Here is a 25,737-nt window from a genome sequence, read left to right on the forward strand (position 1 = left end):
CGATGCTACGATTTCTTCTGACGGAATCAAAATTACCATGTCGACATCTTACCAAGTCCAAGTCGCTTTGCTGATATCTGCAATAACAAAATGGATTGGATTTGTGTATATATATATATGTTTTTTTTTATTTTTTATATATTTATATTTTGTTTTATGTTTAATATATATATATATATATATATATATATATATATATATATATGTTTTTTTCTTCTACGTTATTTCATATATTAAACAGCTTAGAGCGATAGATGAGATTATAATAAAGTTTGTTTTACGTGGCAATCGTCCATTTTACGTGCAAATAAAATATACAACGATGTTTATGGAATTTGCACACACACATACACACACACACACACATATATGTTTGAAAATTGAATTCTTGAAAGGAAAACACTTCGGTATTTTAATTAAAACGTCATTCACCTCCAGGGATCGTTCTCGTCCAAGGAATCCTGTGATCGATGTTTAACAAGATCCAAAGCACCAGTGGGCCCACCGTCAGAGAAATGAACTCCCAAGGATCGTTTCTTGTGCGGCAGCGTACCTCCGAGATTTCCACTAATGGTATCCGACATGATGTTATTGTTCTCTCTCCGATCGTCATCCAAGACATCCTTGTCGTCCAAATGGTTCGGTAGCGAGCCACAAAACTTGTACCTGCTGTATATCAGCAAATATCATTGCAATTGTTACGATATCACACAAAAAAAAGTTAAACGATATATATATATTTTTTATAAAAATGAACAATAATACAAAGCAATTTTACGTTATCTACGTTTTAGTTAACAACGCTCGAGCAAACCGATATCGTTATATAACCAAGATATATTTTAATTCTCATAAACCTAAAGCAACCTTTAAACTAAGGGGATTTTCGTGTAAACGAGGCTTTAAACGGAGGAAGAAGCTGTCCCAGTTGAACGAGTGGCCAACCTTAAAGAGGGTCTTTAAATTATCTCATGACCAGGAGCAGCGATTCAACCGACAAGTAACCTTCCTCGTAACTCCTTCCTCGGTTATTTAAGCAACGCAACACTAGGGAGTATTGTTAACGATTTTCCGAGAGACGCCGGAAAATCACTGGCATGTGAAATGACGCGCCATAATCCCAGACGCCCTTTGGCGCCGGACGCCCATTTCGTAAGATGATATTTATTTAATGGAGGATAGTATATTAGCTACGTGTCTCTTACGTATTAGGTCCGTCTTACGATATATATATTTCCTACTGATAAAATTATTAAAAAGGTAGAAGAAAGGAAAAGGATGAGAATTATTTTTTTTTAGAGAGAGAGAGAGAGAGAGAGAGAAAGAGGAAGACTCATTAATAAATATCGAATACGATAATGGATTTTATCCATTATCAATCAATTATTAATTAATTATTAATTACACGTGAGATGTTAATGTACAACTACTTTTGCAACTATCTGGATAATAATTTCTCGTAATCGATGTAATCTTTCGAATAGAGGAAGAAAAAAAAAGGGAGGGAGATAGAGAAAAAAAAAGAAAATCTGTTAAGAGTTTTGCGTGATTCATGACCTAAAATCCGTTTGTAATCCGTTTGAAATCCGTCCCATGAAAAAGTGATTATTAGGTCGAGCGAAGAGAAGGATAAAAAGATGAACCACCGGAAGGTTTCGTTCGCTATGCTCCCTCGCGCGATTCTTTTAATTACGATCTGCTTCCGGTTTGAAGGTTTTAAAGTGAGAAAGATATAGAGAGAAAGAGAGAAAAAAAGAAGAAAAAGAGAAAGAGAGAAATACGTCCTTTATAAGTAATATATCGGGTGTACCGATTGGAATCGATCGAAGCTGTCGATTACGAGACTTTAGATACTATTCAATGAAAGTAAAAAAGAAAAAAGAAAAAAATAAAAGATGGTTCAAAGAATTGTTGTCCTTAAAAAAAAAAAGAAAGATAAAAAATAAGCAAACAAACAAAATTCGTAATGTCGAAATCGCGACTTGATAAATATCAGGTATCTCAAATAAATTTCAAGTGTAAGATAATACGAAAGTTTCACCCGTTATCCCTACAAATACGGACACATAGAAAGTAACCGAAGAAAATTGAGGAGTCCGTTAATCGCGTTACATCGGACACCAATTAAATGTGTCGGTTATGAACGGAAAAAGCGTTTAGATGTAGCTTGGCTTCCTCGTTAACTAGTGCTCCCGGCCTTTCTTTATAATCGTTTCATTCTTTTTCATCGTTCACGGTCTTTTTCTCAAAGCATCAACGATAATATCTTGTCGACTTAAAATCCGGTAAACTCGATACGAACGAACTAACGAACGAACGAACTAACGAACGAACGAACGAATGGACGAATCAACGTTTAGTTAGAAGACATAATCATTATTACTGTTAAATAACATAATAATCGAAATTATTATCGATTCGGTGTGTAACGAGCGTCGTCAGGCTTTTGAAACGATTTATAACGCATACGATGATCGATCGATCGATCGATCGATCGATGGAATTATAATATGTAATGATAATAATAATGTTTAATGCAATTGAATTCAATTTAACCCGGTTTAAATGTGCAACGCGATTTAACTCTTTCCATCGAATTTACTCGAGAAAGGGATTTCGCCGTTATTATCCTTTTAATATCTGACGCAATGTTCGTTTCTGAAATTTAAAAAAAAAAAAGAAGAAAAGAAAAAAAGGTACAAACGAACAAACGGAGCAAAAAACAAACAAATAATCGAACGAAAAATCTGTAAACGTTGAAGATAATCGTTCCGATAAAAGAAAAATAAGAGTTCTCTACGTACACACGTATATACATACGTATCCAACATATATCATAACCTACTTAAGTTTATCGTAATAGAGAGAATGAGAAAAAAGGGGATCAGTAAGAGAAAGGAAATATACTTGTGTAGGAGAGAAAAAGCGTTGGCGTATAAAAGGCAATAAACGTGTTCGGAAGGTACCGCAACTTTACCGAAAGCGGTCTCTGAAAATCGATCGAAGAACTGACCTTTCTCTCTGAGAGCTGCTAGAGCAAGGCACCAGAATCTTCCCCATACCATTGAATTTTCCCTTGGGTGGTTCGCACAAGTTTCCCGAAGATTGTGTTCTACGGCCAGTTAGGCCTTTGCCATTGTGCCTGCTAAGATTCGAGCCCATTTCGTTTATTGATTCTCCTTTTTCCTCTTCCTCCTCCTCCTCCTCCTTCACCTCCACCTCCACCTCCTCTTCCTTCTCCTCCTCCTTCTTCTTCCTCTTCTCTTCCTTCTTTACCTTCTCCTCCTCCTCTTCCTCTTCTTCCTCCTGCCTCCACCAACCTTCCCCCACTTCTTCTTTTTCTTGATCCTTCTTTTGTAAAAAAATCCTTGCCTTTCTACTGACTGCACCCTTAGCAATTGGATTATTATTCACGGCATTTCCAGGCGTGTTCTCCTTGTTCGGCCAATCAAAATACTTGCCGATATCCTTGGCATTGACCTTGCAAGATATGAGCGGGGGTGGCGGGGGCGGTGGAGGCGGGCTAGGACGAGTTCGTTTATTTACCGTTTGCAATTGTCCACGCTGACAACGTTGTTGTTGTGGTTGTTGTTGTTGGTGTTGAACCTTCCAACCGTCTTGCTGTCCTCCGTTCGACGGAGTCACCGTTACCAACTCCTCACCTGTAACAATCGGATTAACTTTATTCTTAAAAGGAGAAAAGAAAGATCTTCTTTTTCTGTTTTTTTTTTTTCCTTATTATTTTCTCCATTTTTTCTTTTCCTTTCCCTTCGACACACAGTAACAGGAACAGCCGATGATCCTTTCATTATTAATCAACAAAGAAGATTCTTCTTTGCACCTTTATTACGAACTACAACCAACGATAATAACTGTTCCCTCGATTATGTCAATTATTGTTTCTTTATTTCAAACGATTTCTTATAATACGAAAATTTTCAACCTGCATAAGAGTGTTCTTCTTTATTTCTCCATTAATCGTAACGCACATATATTATAAAAAAAAGAAAAGAAAAGAGATACGAAAGATAATAATTTTTAATCCTCGACGATGAGAGAACGCGAACAAACAAAAATATATATATATATATACACACACACACGCATATATATATATATATTCTCTATCTTTCAAATTCCTTATTAATTTCTCTTCCTTATTTTTACGAGGATTTTAAGGTGTGTGGTAAAGGGGGTGAAAAACACGCGATACGTCTATTTCGGCTGAGAACAGAGTTTTCCGGACAGCTTTTCCACCGGTAATTAACTCGAACCTCGTCGTTGTTCTCTAAGGCGTAATAAACGTAGTACTTACGTGTGCGAATGTGTACATGTGCCTATGATAGAAAGAGAGAGAAAGACAGACAGCCAGACAGACAGAAAGAAAGAGAGAGAGAGAGAAAGAGAGTATAACGTTACGTCCAGCAGCAAATCCGATTCATGGCGTCATGGTTGGAACGCCTCGGAGATACTAATAACCCTCGTGCTCGTGGCTCGTTACATAACTGTATTATTAATGTTGCTTCTCTCAAGGAACACCTACTAGCTGTTAAAAGCGTTTGTTTCACACTAGCTACGTACATACATACATATACACCGGCACGATGTAAACATGTCGTCGATGGACTAGTCGATTCCACAGAATCGTGATATATGTGTGTGTTGTGTATAGAGGTATGTGTGTTTATATATATATATGTATGTATGTATGTATGTATCTCGGTCGTTAACATGAAAGCCATGCTTCCCTTTTTTTTTTCCTTGAAAAAAAGAAGAGTTGAAAAAGAAACTTTATTTATTTTCTCTCTCTCACTGGTTTTTTTTTTATTCGTATTTTTCTTTTCCGTATATTTTGTCTCTCTTTTTTTTTTGTATTTTTCCTTTTTTTTTCTTTTCTTTTCTTTTTTTTTTTATTGGAGAATAACGATGCCGATACAACGCGTCGAGTTTTAAAGGTGCAATCATTTTTTATCACGTGCAAGGATTTTTTGGTTTTATATTGTACTATGATCTATCTTTCTTTTTTCTTCCCCCCTCTCTCTCTCTCTCTCTCTCTCTCTCTCTTTTCCTCTTTAAATATTATTTCTCCCGTCAATTATAATCTACCGCTGTACAATATTCTACCCCCAAGCGTTCTATTTTAAATAACGTCATCGACCCTATCTCTCTCTCTATCTCTCTCTCTTTCTCTCTCTTTCTCTCTCTTTCTCATGGGGGTTAACCAAGGAAACCAGCCTTGAAAGCATGCGCTAACAGGAAATAAAGCACGGTACGAGAAGAAAGAACGTGTTTACTCAAAGAATGCTGTAATTATTTCTTTTTTATTTCTCTCACTCTCTCTTTCTCTCTTCCTTTTTCTTTTCGAGAGACGTGCGATGTTAGAAAAAAAGAAAAAACAAATTAAGAATCATTTAAAATGAATTCTTTGAAATGAATTTTCCATCGAAACGAAATTAAAGAATAATTCATTCTACTCCTTTTTTTTTGTTTCTTTTTTTTTATTATTATTTATTATGTCCTCTAATTAACGTCCTCTTTCTTCTTCTCTATCTTTAATTCTGGCTTTTTCTCTAACTCCTGTCTTTTTTCTTTTTTTATTTTTTTTTTTTAATTAAAATTTAATCAAGCACAAAGGTATTTCGATGTTGAATAGCTTAAGAAACAAAGGAATAATTTCGAATGAATTTTCTATCGAATCGAAATCAAAGAACAATCATTTAGACTCGTGTTATTATGTTCTACAATTAACGTTCTCTCTCTCTCTCTCTCTCTCTCTCTCTCTCTCTCTCTCTATCTATCTATCTCTATGTTTTTTTCGAAATTAAAATCAAATCAAGCTAGAAGGTAGTGGCATGCTAAGAAGTTTAAGAAATATAGGAATAATTAAAAATGAATTTTTTAACAGACCGAAATTAAAGAACAATACCTTAGACTTTTTTTATTTATGTCCTCCAATTAATGTTCTCTCTCTTTCTCTCTTTCTCTCTCTCTCTTTTTCTCTCTATTTATAATTAGCGTACTTTTTTTGAAATTATAATTAAATCAAGCTGGAAGTTGATGCGATGTTAAAAAAAAAAAGAAAGAAAAATGTTAAAAACAATGGAATAATTTCAAATGAATTTTCTATCTAATCGAAATTAAAGAAAAATCGTTCGAATTCTTTTTATTATGTCCTCCAATTAACGATCTCTCTCTCTCTCTCTCTCTCTCTCTCTATTTCCTTTTCCTCTTTTTTGAAATTAAATCAAGGTCGAAGGTGGCTTAATGGCTTAATCAAGAACGCGTTTTCAGGACATTACTCGTTTTACAGTGATACTCGAAAGAAAGAAAATAGAACGGGATGGAGATAGAGAAAAAGTAAAGAGCAGCGGTAAATCGTTTGGCGAGGAAGAATAATAAAAAGAAACAAACAAGTAAGCAAACAAAAATAAACACACGAACGAACGAACGAACGAACGAACGAAAAAAAAAAAAAGACAAGAAAAAAGGAAAGAAAAAAAGAAAGAGAAAGAAAAAGGAAGGAAAAAGAGAAGTAAAGCAAAGAAAGAAATTTCCACGGTTGGTAAAGCGTTTGTCCGGTATGGTGCGGTGCGGTGCGGTGCGGTGCGATGCGGTACGGTACGGTGCGGTGCGATGCGATGTAGTGCGGTGTGATGTGGTGCCATTAATTCTCGATTAGCCGGTTTTGTGCTCAAAGCGACACTGATATATCCGGGTCAGGTTTAATCGATAAGTACTAAAATCAGTTGGCGTACGACTATCTATCTCTCTCTTTCTACCATCGGCATTTGTGGTATCAAGTTCGTTCGACTCGGTACGTTGTTCTGGTAACGCACACTAACTTACACTGATAAAGAGAAAGAGATAAAAGTTTCCACCTTGATGACGGAGCAACGAGCAGCAAAACGCGAATGTGGGTCGACGAAGAAGAGAAAGAAAGATTATCGGAAGATTTCTTTTTTTCTTTTATATCGATGCGTTCTTCAAGCCTGACCAACTCACCCTCTTACCTCTTATTTCTTTCTTTTTATCTCTTACCCTTTACTTCTCTCTCTCTGTCTCTCTCTTTCTCTCTTTTGATCTCTCTTGATCTCATTCTATCTCTTTCTTTTTAGACATATCAAATTCGTCGGAAATTCGACAACTTAGATCACTTTGTAAGGTTCAACGGTATCGCGTAGCCTCCTCTTGAGAATCTCTCGATATTTCTCGATACGAATGCAAATAACGTTTTTCAACGATTATGACTACGACGACGACGACGACGACGACGACTATAACGAGAGATACAATGTCGTAAGAGTTCGATCCCCTTCGAAACGAGTTTCATCTTCTCCGATGGTGTATTATGTTCTCTTGCTCATTGTTCGAAGCTTCTTTTATAATATAAAGTAGGAAGTATCGATAAGGATCTTTCACGGTGTATTGACGTGTACGTTCGAAGAACTCAGCTTGGTATTCCGAATAGTTTTAAGAAATAGATAGGTATATATATATATATAAAGAGAGAGAGAGAGAGAGAGAAAGAGAGAGAAAGACAGTGAAAGTCTCTTTGTCACTACTTCGAAAAAGTAGTATATTATGCAGTATAATGGTGGTATTATAAAAAAAAAAAAAAATATATATATATATAGAAAGAAAAAAAAAATAAACAATCGAAGATAAAATAGAAACGTTTGATTTATCAGACGAGATCTATCGATGACTCGGGAAGTATTATGTTACGTAAGATTTTTTTTTATCATACCTGCGTTAAAAGATAGTTGAATGAATCCGATACGGAAAAGGTTGTCGATATATAATGGGCTTCTGTCATAAAACAGAACGATTAAAGAAAACTTGTCTTTTTCGTCGTAAAAAAAGAGAGACAGAAATAGACAGAACGAGAGAGAAAGAATTAAAAAAAAAAAAAAAAAGAAAAAAGAAAGATAGAAACGGTACAATCGTTTGGTAATGTGTATAAAATACAGGCAACTAGTTGATAACGATGGAACGTGCCTCGTTGGCACGAGCAAACTGATAAGAGCGAAACTCACCGTAAATATGTATGTATATATTTAACCAAGCTATATACGACCGAACTTCGTAACGTTTTGCCACGATGAAACACAGCATCGAAAGTGCGCCAAGAAGGCGCTAAACTGTCTTACGAAAGCACTGACTACAGAGGAATTCGATATCTTCAAGATACCGGAGATATCGGATGCTATATGTGTGTGTATGTGTGTGTGCGTGTATTTTTCGTACGTATATATTTTCGACATTTTTCATACGATGCAGGATAAACAAATTCTAAAGAATCACATTCTTTCATTCCTCCGTATGTTATTTTCTTTTTTTTTTCTTTTCTCTTTTCATTTTCTTTTCTCTATTAATTTAACAATATAATTATATACTATATAATATAAATACATCATATAGGTTACGCAATTAACTCGAGATTGTAACAGACACCAACACTATTAATAATTTATATACAAATAATTTATTAGGTATATTGCTTTCTCATACAATTATCTATCTTTTTCTGTAGTTGCATTTAACTTTTTACCAAGGGATATAATTCTTATAAGAAATATTATATACGTACATATATATATATATATATCGAACAACAAAATCATCATATGTAGAACGAGTTTAACCTGAAGTTTCTAGATGAGGAGGTTAAAGAGGGGAGAGGGTGAAGAAGTAGGAAGAGGTGGAGGAAGAGATCGTGTGGTCGAAAGTTTTTGAAGTTCAGTTCGTTCCTACGAGAACGTTTAAAGTTGACGTCGCGAGTTTCGAAGTTCGGTAGTTCGAGGCGCCACGTTGCTGGCGTCAAAACCACCCTTGGGAGTTATCCTCCTATCTACCACCCAACCCCTCTTTCACCAACCCCATCACCTCATCTCCCACCTCTCCGAACAACACCACCACCATTACTATCAGCACCATTACTATCACTACCCTCTCTCACTGGCCATAGCTCGAGGTCGTCGAGGGTGGCTGGTTTGTGCTTTATCTCTACCGAAAAGAATAGCGAGGCTTGCACGAACATTTTACTCCTCTCACCCTCGTCTCTTCATTTATTTCTCTCTCTCTCTCTTTCTCTCTCTCTCTCTCTCTCTTTCTCTCTCTTTCTTTTTTTTCTCTCTCGTTCTGGAGCAGCGAAACACAATTTTTAGTTTGAACGAGAAAGAAGGATCGTTGGACGTTTCTAATCGCGAAGGGTACCTGCTATCCTCGTAAACTCTTCGCATAAATTACTACAACAACCTTTCTTCCTCTTTCAAGAGGACGTTGTTAGCTATCTCGCTATTCTTCACAAGGGAAATAAGCTTATAATATGTGTAAGTGTGTGTGTATGTATACATAAATATATGTGTATATATATATATATATGTATATAGAGAGAAACATGTATATGTATATACACATGTATATATATGTATATATGTACGTACACATATACATACACACATATATATATATGTCCATATATCTAACATACTACTCGAGTTACGTTAAAATATAACGCGCGAACGACGGCCGAAGATAATTTTTCACGAGGTTACTGAATAAGATCGGTCGGCGCATTGTTTGTTAACATTTCTCCGCGAGCGAATCTCGTCGATGGATAGTCTCTCTCAACCCTCTTATCCACTCTTATCCGGTTTACCGTTACGTTCTGATAGATAGCTAAGAACCCAGTATCTTCTTCTCCGATAACTTCCTTATTCCTTTCTCTCTCTCTCTCTTTCTCTCTTTCTCTTTCTCTCGAAAATAGATTTTCGAAATGATATAAGATAGTATCGAGTGATTTAAAGAATAAAAAGAAAAAAAGAAAAAAAAAGAAGAGAAAGAAAAAGCAACAAAAAAAAAAAAAAGAAAACAATAATTTCTTTACCAATTAGTAACTTCGAGATTGTTGAGCCTTTCCCTATCACCGCACTTTCAATTAATTCACCATTAATGAAATATTCGTCGTCTTTTTACGGTGCATCATATAATTCAATTTTTTTCATTGGAACTCGAACGAGCGAAGTTTGATTGTATCGAACTTTCCCTTAATACGATCATAAAACGCAAAGGGTGTGTGTATCGATAGTATTGAAAGTGTAACGAGAAGAACCATTATATATCTATATCTATATATGTGTGTGTGTGTGTGTGTGTGTGGCAAACGATACTATTTATCAGAAGCATCGACTAATATGCTTTACGAGCTAATGCACCACCGCAACTATTCGTTACTGTCATTTTTGTACTACTTGACCAAAGACAACTACTACGAGCTATTGTTGTTATCTTCTCTTTTCATCGTGACGAATGCTCTCTAAGATCTCTTCCATCTTCTTCTTTCTCTTCTTCTTCTCCTGCACCTTCTCCTCTTTCTCTTCCTCCTCCACCACCCCTTCCCCCTCCACCTCGTCTTACTCCTTTTACTCCTCCATTGGAATGTCTCTTAACGTTATCTCGAGTTCATTTCGAGTGCGGTATGTGAACGATAAAAGGTGGACGCATTCCTCTTTATCGTTTCGTTCTCCTAATCGAAAAGAGAGACAAAAAAAGAGAGACAGAGAAACAGAGAGAGAGAGAGAGAGAAAGAGAGAGAGAGAGAGAGAAAGAGAGGGTAACACGAGATTATAGTACGTAAAATATTAGCAAGCATTCTCTCTTTCTCTTTCTCTTTCTCTCTCTTCCTCTATCCTTTTACGTTTATTTATAATACTCTTGAATCTAACTCGAGAATATCTATCTATAAGAGTATGTATCTATAGTATATAAAAGAATTCGAAAAGATTTACGAGTGTCTTTTCGATTTACGAATAGAAGTTGAACGGTGAAGGGTCGAAGGAATCCACGTTCGCGAAAGAGAGACAGAGACAGAGATAGAGACAGAGACAGAGACAGAGGACAGAGATAAAGATAGATAGATAGAGATAGAGATAGAGATAGAGATAGAGATAGAGAGAGAGAGAAAGAGAGAGAGAGAAAGGGCGGATATATCGTATAGCAAAGAGGATGCAGTTTCATGAGGAGTGACACGTATCGTGTCTCGCATTGATCGATCTCGGAGCATTACTGCAAGAGGACACTGAAGAGAGTGAAAGAGGGGAGGACAGAGAGAGAGAGAGAGAGAGAGAGAGAGAGAGAGAGAGAGAGAGAGTAGGTATTGCATATTACCGAAGCATCGAAGCATTCTCCGATATTGCTTACCACTTCTATCCTATGCGTTACATACATATATACATATAAACATATATACATACACATATACACATATATATGTATGTATGTATGTATATTTACGTGTGTATGTTTTTAAATGTAATCACACACAGAGACATATATATACAAATATATAGACATATAACCATCTACTAGTAATGGTAGATATCTATAGATACGAATTTTCTGGAGATATCCGACGGTACGTGACACGTCCAATGCGATCGAAAGTTACTATATATTGTGTACATATATATGTGTGTGTGTGTGTGTGTATGTACGTACACGAGTCATGCGTGTCGCGACGAACGTATCTCGAAAAATCTCTTTGCGATATCTCGTCAAATTGATATCGTTATTCGTTTCCGGTCCTGTTGCGCTTCGATAGGAAGAAGAAACTTCTTACGACGAAAGCCCATACGACACGTTCGAGTTGACTGTTACATATTTCAACGACGTTTGACTGGTGAAATAAATATGTGTGTGTGTGTGTGTGTGTCTGTGTATCTATGCTATGTATGTCTGGCTATGTTTGTAGGTATGTGTGTATGTGTAAGGGATCACGTTTTAAAACTTCAGTTTCTCCGAATGCAACGAGTTATGGTTCGTTAGTAGTTATATTGTACGACGTACATATAAATATATATGTACGTACGTGTATGTGTATGTGTGCGTGTGCGTGTGTGTGTATGTATGATATCAATGTCGGCTTCACGTATTATATATGACGTACGTATTGAATTACCGCTAAGCGTTTAGAGATTTCTCTTATTAATAATAATAAATCGGACAAACATGTTTTATTCACGCTGAGAAGAACGATTTTTCTTTTAAACAATTTTCCTTATTTTATTGGTTTTACTCTTTCCTTTTTTTTTTCTTTCTCTCTCTCTTTCTCTACTTTCTTTCCTCCGCAAATGTATCATTTCTCATACTTTCTTCTTTTAAAATTAAACATCACGATTCTTTTCAAATATCTCTGTATACGTACGTGTATATGTGTATGCAATTAGAACGATGACAATACGCGATAACGAATTTAAGAAGCTAATAAGGGCGGAACCAAAAAGCGAATAAAAAAAAAAAGAACAAAGACAAGAAAGAAAACAGAAAGAGAGAAAAAAATATCCTTTTGACTTTTCAATTTTTATTCATTAAAAGTGAAAAAACGAATATGGTACTATACGTGGTATCAAAGCTTTCTCTCTCTCTCTCTCTCTCTCTCTCTCTTTCTATCTCTTTCTCTCTCTTTTGAAAATGAATCCCGAAGTGGAAAAGTTTAATCGAAAATTTCTCGCGGCTATCATCCTATCACGATCGTCTAATAGATCGACTTTTGTTAGGTTCACGGGCTATCTCCGGATTTTATCCGCCCCCGTGAAATTACGTCCTTGATGGAAGGTAAATTTGCGAACAGGGTAGTAGATTCTACCTCCAAAGGGGTGGATCAGGGGAGGGTGGTTAGTGGGAGTCGGAATGAGGTAAGCGGAGGAAAGGGATTGGGCAAACGTAAATATCACTCGTGATTTCATCTCTGGAAAGGGCGGCTGTCAACGTCAACGATGATGCTACTACTACTACTATTACTACTACTACTACTACTACTACTACTACTGCTGCTACTACTACTATTAATATTAACGGGATATACCACTCCTCTCGAAATTCACAAATTTATTCGCAATTACCCAATTCGAAATTCCAATCGGACAAAACAATTTCCTAACGACTGTTCGAACTCTATGGGCACACTTTACATATTAAAAAAAAAAAAAAAAAAGAAAAAAAATTGATCTTCGAACGTACGATTTTTCCTTCTTCTCTTTTTCGCAAGAAAAAAAAAGAAATTAGATAAATCTAAAAAAAAAGAAACAATCGCCCTTCGAACGTGCCTTTTTTTTTCGCGAAAAAAGAGGAAAAAAATTAGATAAACGTATATAATAAAAAAAATAAAAAAAAAAAAACAGAAGAAGAAGAAGAAGAAAAATAGAAAAAGGACGAGAATCATTTTCCTCCTTTCTAATTGGCCCTTTACACGCCCGACTCCCCCCCCCCCCCCCCCCCTCATGCAACCCACTCCGCCTCGCGTTTACTTCGAGAAATAAGCAACGAATGAGAGAAGTAGCTTTGATGTTCGAGGGGCGCTTTTTAAAAACAGAAAAACCTGCTGTGCAAACTCTTCCCTTACGAAGGAAAGTTTGGATTACCTTGGCCACGGTGTGGTCGTGGAGGAGAGGTGGAGGGGAGGGGATCTCTTTGAAAATGACCCGCTGCATCGATGGAAAAGACCAAAGTATCTCTCTCTCTCTCTCTCTCTTTCAATCTTTTATCTCTTTTATTTCTCCTATATATTTTTTTTATTTATTTATTTATTTATTTACTGACTTTCCTTTTTTTTTTCTTCGCGAAGAGGAAAATAACGGTATATATAAACAGAGTAATGAAAAATTGTGGCCATCGTCTATCTCTCTCTCTCTCTCTCTCTCTCTCTTTCTCTCTCTTTTCTTTCTATTTCTATCTCTATCTCTCGTTTACTCTAATTAAATGGGAACACGGCATCGAGTAACTTCAAGTGGAGAAACGATGAGGACAAGTACGACTAAAACTACGACTACGACGAGTTAATTGACGTTTATTTTAATCATATCGTTTTTCGAAAATCGTTTTTGGAAAACTAAAAAAATAAGAAGGGAAGAAACGTACAAGGGATATATAACGCGGACCCGATTTCATATCGTTGTAATGTTGTTCGATGGCAAAGCGCGACCGTGCCATGTCATTTTAGTAATTATACTCAACGCACGTCAAACGCATCGTTACTGTACTATAGATAGTAGCCCGTATATCCATCCTAACGCTCGCATAGCTGCTGTTATGTAACACTGGTAATTACATTATCGCGATGATTATAACGATCGATCGTTCGCTAAATTGCCGTTTCAAGGTAGACGATTCTTTGGCAACATATTATAGATAGATACATACTATCCTATTACTACTAATACTGATGTTGTTATTATAACTATCGAATCAACTTGATTCTAATGCTTTGAAGAAAAAAAAAAATTATATATATATATAATATTAAAAATATATACATATATAAAATAATAATATATATATATTAAAAATATATTATATATATATAATATTTTTGTATTAATATCACTTATAAAATTATTCATAGCCGAACGTAAAGAAAAAGCGAAAAGAAAAGAAAAAAGAAAAAAAAAAAGAAGAAAAAAGAAAAACTTATCCTCGTACGAATCGTTTAGGATCTACAAGATGAATCGATCGATCGATCGATCGATCACGATAGATCACGAGTTAGGAGCGTCTCGTTTACATATTTTTTTCCTTCCTGTATTAAATCGAAACGACGACGATGACGACGACAGACGCGCGAGTAGTATATTTAACGGATATATACATACGCCTATTTACGCTCTCTTACGTTTTTATATAGTATGCGTATGAAGCATCTCTATGCGCGTATACGTATGTATTTATGCGTGCATTTATATATATATATGTACGTATGTGTGTGTGTGTGTGTGTATGTCTCTTTCGAATACAAACGATCGTAATTACTTACTTGAACGCGAGTTGCATAAACATATTTTTGTTTTTCTTTTATTCATTCCTCTCTCTCTCTCTCTCTCTCTCTCTCTCTCTCTCTCTCTCTCTGTGTGTGTGTCTATCTGTCTCTCTCTCTTTCTCATTCATGAATTCATTGTTTATTCGAACGAACGTTACGCGATCTCTTTTTTGACGCATAAACGAAAGAATAAATATGAAGGTTGTTAGAAGATTATTAGAAATTGTCTATCGCTGTAATCGATATCTGAAATAAAATTCTTTCAAAAGTTATCTTTTTCATTCTCTCTCTCTCTCTCTCATTCATAAATTCATTATTTATTCGAATGAACGTTACGCGATCTCTTTTTTGACGCATAAACGAAAGAATAAATATGAAGGTTGTTATAAGATTATTAGAAATTGTCTCTGTAATCGATATCTGAAATAAAATTCTTTCCAAAGTTATCTTTTTCATTCTCTCTCTCTTTCTCTCTTTACCATTTTATCTATCTATACATCTATCTATCTATCTATCTATCTATCTATCTATATCTATCTATCTATCTATCTCGAAGATAATCCAGCGTTCTTACGATAACATTACTCACGCATATTTTCGTTTCATTGGCGTCGAGTCCATAGCTGGTTCATATTAAATTTGCTTCCTTTGTCATGCGTCCACTTTAAACACGCTTACATTACGCGTGTCCCTGTCTCTATGTATTTGTATCAGTGTCTGTGTGTATATGTCGATGAGAGAAACGTTTATTCTCGAAACACTCCTTCTTATTCTTCTTCTTCTTCCTTCTCTCCTTCTTTTTCTTCTTCTTCTTTTTCTTTTTCTTGTACTTTTTCGTTTTCTTCTTTTTCTACTCTTCCTTCGAGCGAGGACGTCGTATGAAAATTTTTCTTCACCTTTATCCTGCTCCTCCAACGAACTACGTTACTAAAGCTACTGGCATTTAGAACGGCGCCTGACGAGAATAGCGCAAATATGGAGTCCCTTATAGCGTTTTAACCATGCGAGTCACTTTCCTTCCATCTATATACGTAAGTCGTACTTTTCATATTGTATTCGAGACGCAACTTTAAAAGATAATCGAATTGTATTAGTAGACTTTGTTATATATCAAATTTATTCAAAGAAATTCTAAGAGGGGAAAGAAACGAAATATCTGATAATATTCGCGAATATTTTTCCTTTTCTTTTTATATCGGTCGTTAAATTTCAGTAAAAATCATAATCGTTGCTCGATCGGAAATTCGTAGAGTAGAAATGAGTAGAATTTTTAGTTGCAATTTATTATTGTTTGATAATAAATATATATTGGGAGTAATAATAATAGTAACGATGCGAATTTCTTCTTTTCATAAATACTGTGTTTGTTGATTCATGAATTTGATTAAAAATATGTTCGATTGAATAAGGACTCTATATTGTCGTCTATTCATATTATTATTAATATTATTATCATCATCATCATTATCATTATTCATTTATTTTTTTATACACAACTAACACAGACAAGAGCATCGAAAATGATCTGATCTTTCCACAATCTCTATATACTAACTAATTTCAATTTTTTTAACTCAATTTTATAACACTGTAATAAACAAAAAAAGAAAACGAAAGAAATAATTATCAAAGATGAAATAAGATTCGTGCCATTCCAAACGAACAAAGGATATAAAACAAACGAAAGTATCCTTTCTTTTGGAAACAAAAATAAAATAAATAGATAAAAATTGAGAGATCGGCGAATGGATACGCGACATTTTGTTTTTTCTAATTCGATAGAAATTTCTTAATACTGTTTCTATTAATCTTAATTCGATTTTAATGATCGACGAAAATCATTCTCTCTCTTTCTCATTCTTATTCTTATTCTCCTTCTTCTCTCTAACTCTCTCTCTCTCTAATCGCAATATAATGCTGGCTTCCTCGTCGCGCGTGCAAAATGCTCGTGTTGCACGCGGGTTTAGAACGGTACACACTCGACGGGAACCGTTTTCCCCTTGGCATACGAACTTTAAGAATGCACGCTTCGCTCGTAAAAGACGGTGCCCTCTTCCTTCCTTTTTCCGGTTCGCCAATAACCACACCGCTAGCAAAAATCTCGTTTATCTATCTATTTTTATCGAGAAAGAGAGAGAAAGAGAGAGAGAGAGAGAGAGAAATAAAACACAAATACATACACTCATATATATATGTATAAATATATATATTTGATATTTAATCAAAATTAATAACGAGAATGTTCATCGTGTTTCTATCATCGTATGATTGAATTTTCATACGATAAAAATCATAATAATAATGGTGATGATGATAATAATAATAATGATGATAATAATAATAATGATGATAATAATAACAATGTGTTTATAAACAAATTAAGAAGAATACGAGTTACCTCGTATAATTATTATTTTGCGAGATAACTGCTATGAAAAATGTACCAACGACGACGACAACAACAACAATAAACAGTCATTACAATAATAACGATAATGATAAAGTGTGGTAATTAAAACATAAAGAAATGTAAATTAAATAAAAAATAAATTAATAATAATAATAATAATAATCATTACAATAATACAATATATAATAACGAAGAAAATCTCAAATCTGTTCCCTTTCGTAATTCACCGTAATATCTCGTCTCGTAGCTTAAACCCGACGAACGGAACGAAAGTTCGCGTGTTCCACGATCTAAACATCCAAGACACGGAGAGATCACACAAACTAACTAGCAATAATCGTGAAAGAATAAAAAGACCGAAAAGAAGAAGAAGAAGAAGAAGAAAATTTTTTCGCTAAGTAAGATTCCAGTCTACCGATGGGTTTGGTGCTAGACCAAAGGAGAAACAAAAATTATCTGCTTTCAAAATCGCAGCTCCTCGAAGAACCGATCGAAGGTAAAAAAAAAAAAAAAGAAAATAAAAAAAAAATAAAAAAAGATAAAAAAAAAGAAGAAACGAAAAAAAGCAAGGCAAAGAAGAAAAAAAAAAGAAAAAGAGATAGAAAACGGACCGAAAAAAAAAGTCCAAATTCAAATCGATAACGAGATGCCTTCAAAAAAAATCTTCGAACCTCGAAGATCGAGAACGCATAAATTTTAATATAACGTAGCCTAGCTAACTGGAAACGAGATTTTCTATCGATGAACTCTTTCGAAATGCGAAAAAGGTTCCGAACGGAGTTCAAGAAGAATCTTTCTCTTCGACGACGCGACACGACGCGACGCGACGCGACGCGACGCGTGGATTCACGTTTACTCGCAACTATTTCAGCTGGATCGACGAGATCGAGCGGATATTTCGGATAACTTGCTTGTTCTCTCTCTCTCTCTCTCTCTCTCTCTCTTTAATATATATATATATATACATATATATATATGTATCCATCCATACATACATACATATATATATATAATATATAAGAAAGAGAGAAAGATAGAGAGAAAAGTATACACGCATGTACGCACGCACACTTATTATACATACACACGACGAACCACACGTATTATATATATATATATACACATATACACACATACACAGCTAACACACTAACACAAAGAATAGCGCACGCTGTATCGGAATGTGGATTCGGGCGCCGGTTTTCGAGGTGGCCGGACAGCTGAGAGCTCCGCGATTCTCTCGGGCCGACTACTTCTCCGGCTCGGCATGAAACCTCCTCATCCTCCATCTCTACCTCCTCCACCACCTCCTCCACCTCCTCCATCTCCTTTTCTTCCTTCTTCTTCTTCTTCTTCTTCTTCTTCTCTTCCACCGACAGCTAGCAGTCTCCCCTTCTCTTCTCTTACTATGACTCGTTCGTCGAGTCACATACGCTCCAACACACACACCATACACCACACACACCATACAATATAAAACACATACATATACATGCATATATTCATATATATTCACGTTAGAGATATATATATATATACGTGTATGTACATGTGCATATGTATACACACAATACATACATGAACCCATACATACACGTATATACACATACAAAGCAAAGCGGCATTGCGAGTAGTACAGCATTTTCTCTGGTTGGTTCGTTTCGCAGGCCGCTACCTTCGCTATAATGTAGGTATACTCCGTTAGCGTGGTCGTTAGTCCACGCTGAGCGTGACGCGTGGGCGCATTCTATGTATTCATATATATGTATGTGTCTGTTTGTACGTGTACGTGTATGTATATATATGTTTAAGCGGCTATGTATATACGTTCACGTGAGAGAAAGAGAGAAAGAGAGAAAGAGAGGGAGAAGAGACAGCTCGAAGCGTTTTATCGCGGTATATACTCCTCTCTCGAATACTTGGAATACCTTTGAGGTTTCAGGAAAACTCAGCAAAATTTTTCAGGTATACATACACCCACCCACCCACCCCCAATCATCCTCCACTTTTTTTTTTATTTTTCCTTTTTTTCTTCTTCGTTCATAACACTTTTTCTTAATAATCTTTTTATTCGTTACTTTTTCTTCTTTTTTATATTTCGTCAATATCTGCAAAAGGAAATTGCAAAATTGATGTTTGCAATGGATCTTTTCTCTTGTAAATATATAGTACATATATATATATATATGTATGTATGTATGTATGTATGTATATAGTTCGTTCGATTGTAAGATATAAAAGTTTCTCTCTCTCTCTCTCTCTCTCTCTCTTTCTCTTTCTCTTTCTCTTTCTCTCTATGGAATTCCGATTAATCAATTATATCAATTCGCGATAAGATAAAAATCGCTAACACACTTCTTTTCTCTTCGTGGTATCCAGTTTGATTAGTGGCAATGAATGATACGCGTTCCCGAGGTTCAAGGAAACAAGATTCTCGTGTGATATACGCAGAACACTGTATTCATTATTGGTGATACGAGACGGTGTGATTGATGTAATTGGAGTGCTTTGATTATGAGAAATACGAAGCTTCTATACGTAGGCTACTCTGTAATATGTCGCAGATATAATGATAGTTCCTTCTCCGGGATAAGCTACCTCGTGTTTATTTATTATTAATTATAGTTCATTATAATTAAATTTTTTTACTCGTCGGTCTTATAACTAAGCATGGATATTAAAAGGGTAGAAAATTTCAATATTCCCGTCGAACAATTTTATTTTAATTTCTATCGTAGACTTTCTTTATCGATAAGGTCTCAGCGTATCTTTGAATTCTAATTAAATCGTGATTAATATTAAAGACTTTTATTGTAAAGATAATTTAATTAATCCAAACGATACGAATTTATTTCTCGTGGGAAGATTGATAATTCTTTCGCGATAAAAAAAAAAGATTCTACGTACATACGCGCGCACGCACATATAAATCACATGTTTTTTATTCATTTTAAAAAAAAAAAAAAAGAAAAAAAAATACATTACGTCGAGTTGCCCAAATAATTCAGCGTCTTTCATCTTCAATTACAAACACGCAAAATGAAAATGGATCGCTAATTAAAAAGCAAAAAATAAAAGAAAAACAAGCAACAATTATAAAGACTCGTTTAAACGTTTCGTTTCGATATAATACTTTTATATTTTATATATATATATATATACATATATAGTTTTGATAGATGTTTGAAGCACATGGGTATAAATATAACGGGATGAATTTTCCGAACGTGCGAATATTTTCCAATTTGGTATTATATTATACGATTCATTAATTTATCCAAAGTTTTCCTATCGCGATTCATAACATTTTATTTTTCAATCAAATAGATTTCATTGATCCCAGCTTCGCTGATTGAAAATCTCTCTCAAAGGTTAATTGATACGTAAATATTGTTTTCTTTCTTTCTTTTTTTTTTTTTTGGTTTTCATCACTTTAACATTTCTTTTTTAATACAAATAAATTTCACTCGAGACTTTGCGAAAATTTCTCGATAAATGTGTAATATTTATTTTATATATATATATATATTTTTTTTTTTCTATCACCGCTCTTTTCACTTCTCATTATAATTTTGTCTTCGTCCAATACATAAGTCTCCTATTTATTCATCTCTCTCTTTCTCTCTCTCTCTCTCTTTCATCCACATTACATTTAATTTTTTTAGTCAAAATAAACTTCACTGAAAACCTTGAAAACTTAATTAACAAACACGTTCCTTTTTTCTCCCTCTTTTCACATAATTCTTCTTTTCACTTCCCATTATAACTTTATCTTCGTCGCATACATAAATTTTCTATTCATTTACCTATCTCTCTCTCTCTCTCTCTCTCTCTCTCTCTCTCTCTCTCTCTCTCTCTCTCTCTCTCTCTCTCTCTCTTTGACTCCCACATATCGTTTAATTATTTTATTCGAAATAAATTTCACTCGAAACCCTGGAAAGTTAAAAGGTTAATTAACAAATACGCATTTTCATTTCCTTTTCTTTCTCTCTCTCTTTTTTTATCCATATCATTCTTCTTTTCACTTCTCATTATAACTTCGTCTTCGTTCGATACGTAAGTTTTCTATTTATCTCTCTCTCTCTCTCTCTCTTTCTGTCTCTCTCTTATAACGAAGTAGAGAAGACTCGGTATAAGATGATTGGCATCGTTAGAGTGAAAATCACACGCTTAGGTCGCTCGAAATGGAGCGTGGGTCTCGATCGAGAGGATGATGACAGTCCGGGAAAGTTTGAACGAGCACGGACTACTATACTCGCTGAAGAGTTTCACGCTCGATCTACTCGCGCGAGTGTCTACTCTCTCGATCTACTTCCAAAAGTTTCTTTTTATTAAAGCGACGAAAAGGGCTGGCTTGATGGTTGACTGGATGGATGGATGGATGGATGGATGGATGGATGGATGGATGGATGGATGGATAGGTGGGTGGTTGGTTGATTGTAGGAACTAAGAGAGAAGAGGAAAAAGATAAAATTTCCTCCTCGAAAGCAAATCTTTTATCGTTGTATAAGAAAAGGAGAATGAACGAGCGATTAAAAGAAAGAAAGAAAAAAAAAAGAAAAAGAAAAAGAAAAGAAGAATGAAGAAAAATAAGGAACGAGAAGGAAAAGGGGAATGAAAGAATTTTATTTAATATTCGGATAATTATTTTATTCTTCGTTATTGAAAAGAAGGAGGAAGAAGGAAAAAAAGAGGGAGGGGAGTAGGGAAACAAAAGTTACAAGAACGAAAGAATTTTCTTTAATATTTAGATAATTTACTTTGTTCTTCATCGCCGTGATAATATTCATTAGATAATTATTTATCCTTCCCACATATAGACAATTCGTTATTAGAAAGAAGAAGAAGAAGAAGAAGAAGAAGAAGAAAGAAAAAACAAAAAAAAAAAAAAAGAAAAAAGGAGAGAATGAATTTTATTTGATACTTACAATAATTACTTCATTCTTTAGTATCGTCACCATTGTTACTCTTATCTTACTTCTTTTTTGGATCTAACATTTTTATCTATTTTACTTAAGATTTTCGTCGTCGTTCAAAAAAAAAAAAGAAAAAAAAAAGAAAGAAAAAAAAAGAAAAAGAAAAAAAAACGAGAAAAAAAGGGAAAAAAAAAGAAAAAGGAAAAAAAAAAGAACAGAGAGAAGAAGAAGGGAGATTAAAAAGAATCGACGACGAAGGACACGGAAGGTGAGGATGATGGTGCTCTTCTCTCGTGAGGTCCGAGAGAAGAGAGGACGCGCGAGCCACACTGTCAATGACTTTGGCGTGTCGGAGAGAAAAGTAAATATAGCGCGCGGCGACCAAACCAGTTCTCTTAAAATAACTCGCGGTCCTAAGGAACGCATTCTCCATCGCATCGACGGCTTTTTCGGTAGATAGAAAGAGAAAGAGAGAGAGAGAGAGAGAGAGAGAGAGAGAGAGAGAGAGAGAGAGAGAGAGAGAGAGAGAGAGAGAGAGAGAGATAGCAAGTAAAATGCAATCGCACATAAACTTTATACGGATGTACCATTTTTCGTTTCGTTTGTAACTTCTTCTTCCTTTTCCAATCTTTGTCCTCTTTCTCTCTCTTTCCTTTAACTTCTCTTTCATGCCGAAGTCTGAATCCCACTGCGATTAATTTATTCCACGAAAATGTTATAACGAACGATTTTCTCAATTGGAAAACAACAGAGCTTCGCGTATCGTCGATCCTTTTCTTTCCCTTCTCTCTTTCGTAATTTTTAGTCTTTTCTGTTTTATCTTTCTTTATTTTTTTACATTCGTCGAGCATTTCTTTCTCTCGTTCCATCGACGTACTGTTTCGAATCGTATGATACGCTTTAAAATTGATATTAAAGATATCTCTCTTTCTTTCTCTCTCTCTCTCTCTGTATGTGTGTATATGTGTAACACCGCTAAGTAATTGCTACTTGTCTTCCTACTACTTACACGTATCACGAGTTCGAATTTTATCTTTTTACTCTTACTTCAGTTTTTTCTTGTTGGTTTTATTTAATAACAGACGAGCAACCAAGGTAGGGAAGGGTAAATGAAGGACGTACGAGAGGACATAGAGGGATTAGAAGTACACGATCCTTCGGAGATTTTTACGAGCAAGCTTTAAATTATTCTCGTATCATCTCTTTCTTTATCTCTCTCTCTCTCTCTCTCTGTCTCTCTCTTTCCCTCTTTTTGTCTCTTTTACTCTTTCTCTTTTTCTCTTTCTGTCTACCTGTCTACCCACCCGCCTGTCTAACTCTCTGTCCATTCTCTCTCTCTCTCTTGAAATCTGTCGCAAATTTTCTACAAAACTCTACTACGGGGATCTTGCTCCAACATCCAGAGTTGAATCAACGAATTTTATGAGATTTCCTCGAATAATAAGTAACATCTTTAAAAATTTCATGCATATATACATACCTACGTAGATATGTACATACATGCATAATCACGATTCGTCTTTGACTTTAAAAATATATATTGTGGTTTTCTTCATTCTTTGTTTTATTTCTTTTTTTTTCTTTTCTTTTCTTCCCTTCTTTCTTTTCGTCGAAAAATTAAAAAAAAAAAAAAAAAAAAAGAAAAGATGATACAATAAAGAAAAATCCCATACAGCGAATCTCGTACTTCTCATCTCTCTATTTCTTAGTCTTTTTTTTCTGATTATCAAAAAATTCAAAAAAAAAAAAAAAAAAAATTAAATAAATAAACAAAAATCCTATTCAGCGGATCTCGTAATTCTTATCTGTCTATTTCTCGTGTATCTTTTTTTTCTTTTCATAGAAAAATTCGAGAAAAAAAAAAAAAAGAAAAATCCCATACCACGAATCCTTCTCGTAGTTCTTATCGCTCTTACGTTTTAACGATATACGACGAGCACTCTCGCGACGTTTATCCTTTCAAAATGATAAATAACTTATGTATACATATATCCTACCGATGAAATTACTTCAACGTCCTATCATTTAACATAACGAGCTACGAGAAATTCCAAGTGATTTGTACCTTCACGGTTATTGCAAGCTTCCTCGTAACGTTTTCGTAATCATCCGCGTCATCATCATCATCATCATCATCATCATCATCATCATCATCATTATCATCATGATCATGATCATCATGATCATCATCATCATCGTCATCGTCGTCGTCGTCTTCGTCTTAGTAGTCAAAGAAAGACTCGATAGTAAATTCGTTTAACTATTATAGGACGAATAAAAACTTCGTAGCTTTGCGAAGAACCTTATCCGTTCGCTTAATCGCTACTTTACTGATAATTATCTCGAATAGATAACGTTGATCGACGATAATCGTACTAAAGTAATCATAAATCAACCGAACTAACCGTTACGAAGAAGCGAACGAAATTTTATTGGAAAAGAAATGTTATATTTTATTTGATGAAATCAAAGAGTATAATAGTGTATACACGCATATTATAGATATATATTTATATATACATGTATATATGTGTGTGTGTATATATATATATATATTGATCTCGAAATTAATCGACGTGATTTGATTTCTTTTCTTTGTTTTCTTTTTTTTTAATATTCTTTTCTTTCTTTTTATTTCCTTTTTCAACCCCTCATAACCGTCAAGCTCGTGCAAGTTTTTACTTCTTTTTTCTTTTTCTTTTTCTTTTTTTACAGTTTGCTTTTCGAAACGTGAACCTGTCGAAATGGAAAGCACGTATGTCACGCGGAGCTTTCCTTCTACGTGCTCAAACCCCGGACGATCATTTATTTTCTCGTAAATCACGTCTTTCTTTTGAAATAAAAAGCAAAAAGAAGAAAAGGAAAGAAAGGGAGGGAAAAGAAGAAGAAAGAAGAAGAGAAAGAAAAGAAAAAGAAGAAAAAGAAGGATGAGAAATCTGCTTGATAACGTACTACCAATTATTAATTAACGATCATTGTATAAAACCGTAAAGAGAGAGAGAGAGAGAGAGAGAGAGAGAGAAAAGAAGATGAATGGCAATTCTCCTGATTCTCACGTTAATAATTAAAATTACCGAGTACTGTTCACGAATCAGAAAAAAAAAAAAAAAAAAACACAGAAAAGAAAAAAGATACAAAGTGTAATAATGTCAAGAAAAAAATGAGCGTATTTTACGATCCGGGTAATTTCGATTGTTATTAGCGTATAAATTAATCAGCAGCTTTATCTCGACGTTGCAACAAAACGACATGGCGGTGGCACGAATGAAAAGTCTCTAATGAAAAGAGACAAAAAGAAAAGAAAGAAAGAAAGAAAGAAAGAAGAAAAAGATTTTATCCGTAGGATAAATATCGTCGAAAAGATGAAAGGAGTGGGATAGGATGGGAGGTGAGAGGTGGGAGGTGGGTGGTGGGAGGAGGAGGGCTGAGTAAAGAATTCCTCACGAAAGGAAGGCACGCGAACACGCGGATTGAATTTCGCGGTATTACGTATGCCACAGGGGAAAGTATGTACGTGTATTTGTCTATGTGTGTATATACATGCGAGAGAAAGATAGAGATAGAAAGAGAGAGAGAGAGAGAGAGAGAGAGAGAGAAAA

The 25,737-nt window shown here is 34.9% G+C and overlaps 1 protein-coding gene across 3 annotated transcripts in view; it reads right to left on the reverse strand.

Moving 5' to 3' along the window:
- LOC127066821 (uncharacterized) overlaps nucleotides 1-25,737 on the reverse strand; it is an 81,636-nt gene that overhangs the window by 23,352 nt on the left and 32,547 nt on the right. For 2 of the 3 annotated variants that reach the window (XM_051001009.1, XM_051001011.1), the window contains exons 2-4: nucleotides 3,014-3,662; nucleotides 433-669; nucleotides 1-77 (exon numbers count right to left, since the gene is read on the reverse strand). The exon at nucleotides 1-77 is cut by the window's left edge and continues 426 nt beyond it. In XM_051001009.1, the coding sequence (XP_050856966.1) occupies nucleotides 1-77; nucleotides 433-669; nucleotides 3,014-3,662 (963 nt within the window). The remainder of the gene's footprint in view (nucleotides 78-432; nucleotides 670-3,013; nucleotides 3,663-25,737) is intronic. The other variant, XM_051001010.1, reaches the window with a different exon arrangement.

Source organism: Vespula vulgaris, chromosome 10, assembly GCF_905475345.1.
Source record: "Vespula vulgaris chromosome 10, iyVesVulg1.1, whole genome shotgun sequence".
Taxonomy (NCBI): Eukaryota; Metazoa; Arthropoda; class Insecta; order Hymenoptera; family Vespidae; genus Vespula; species Vespula vulgaris.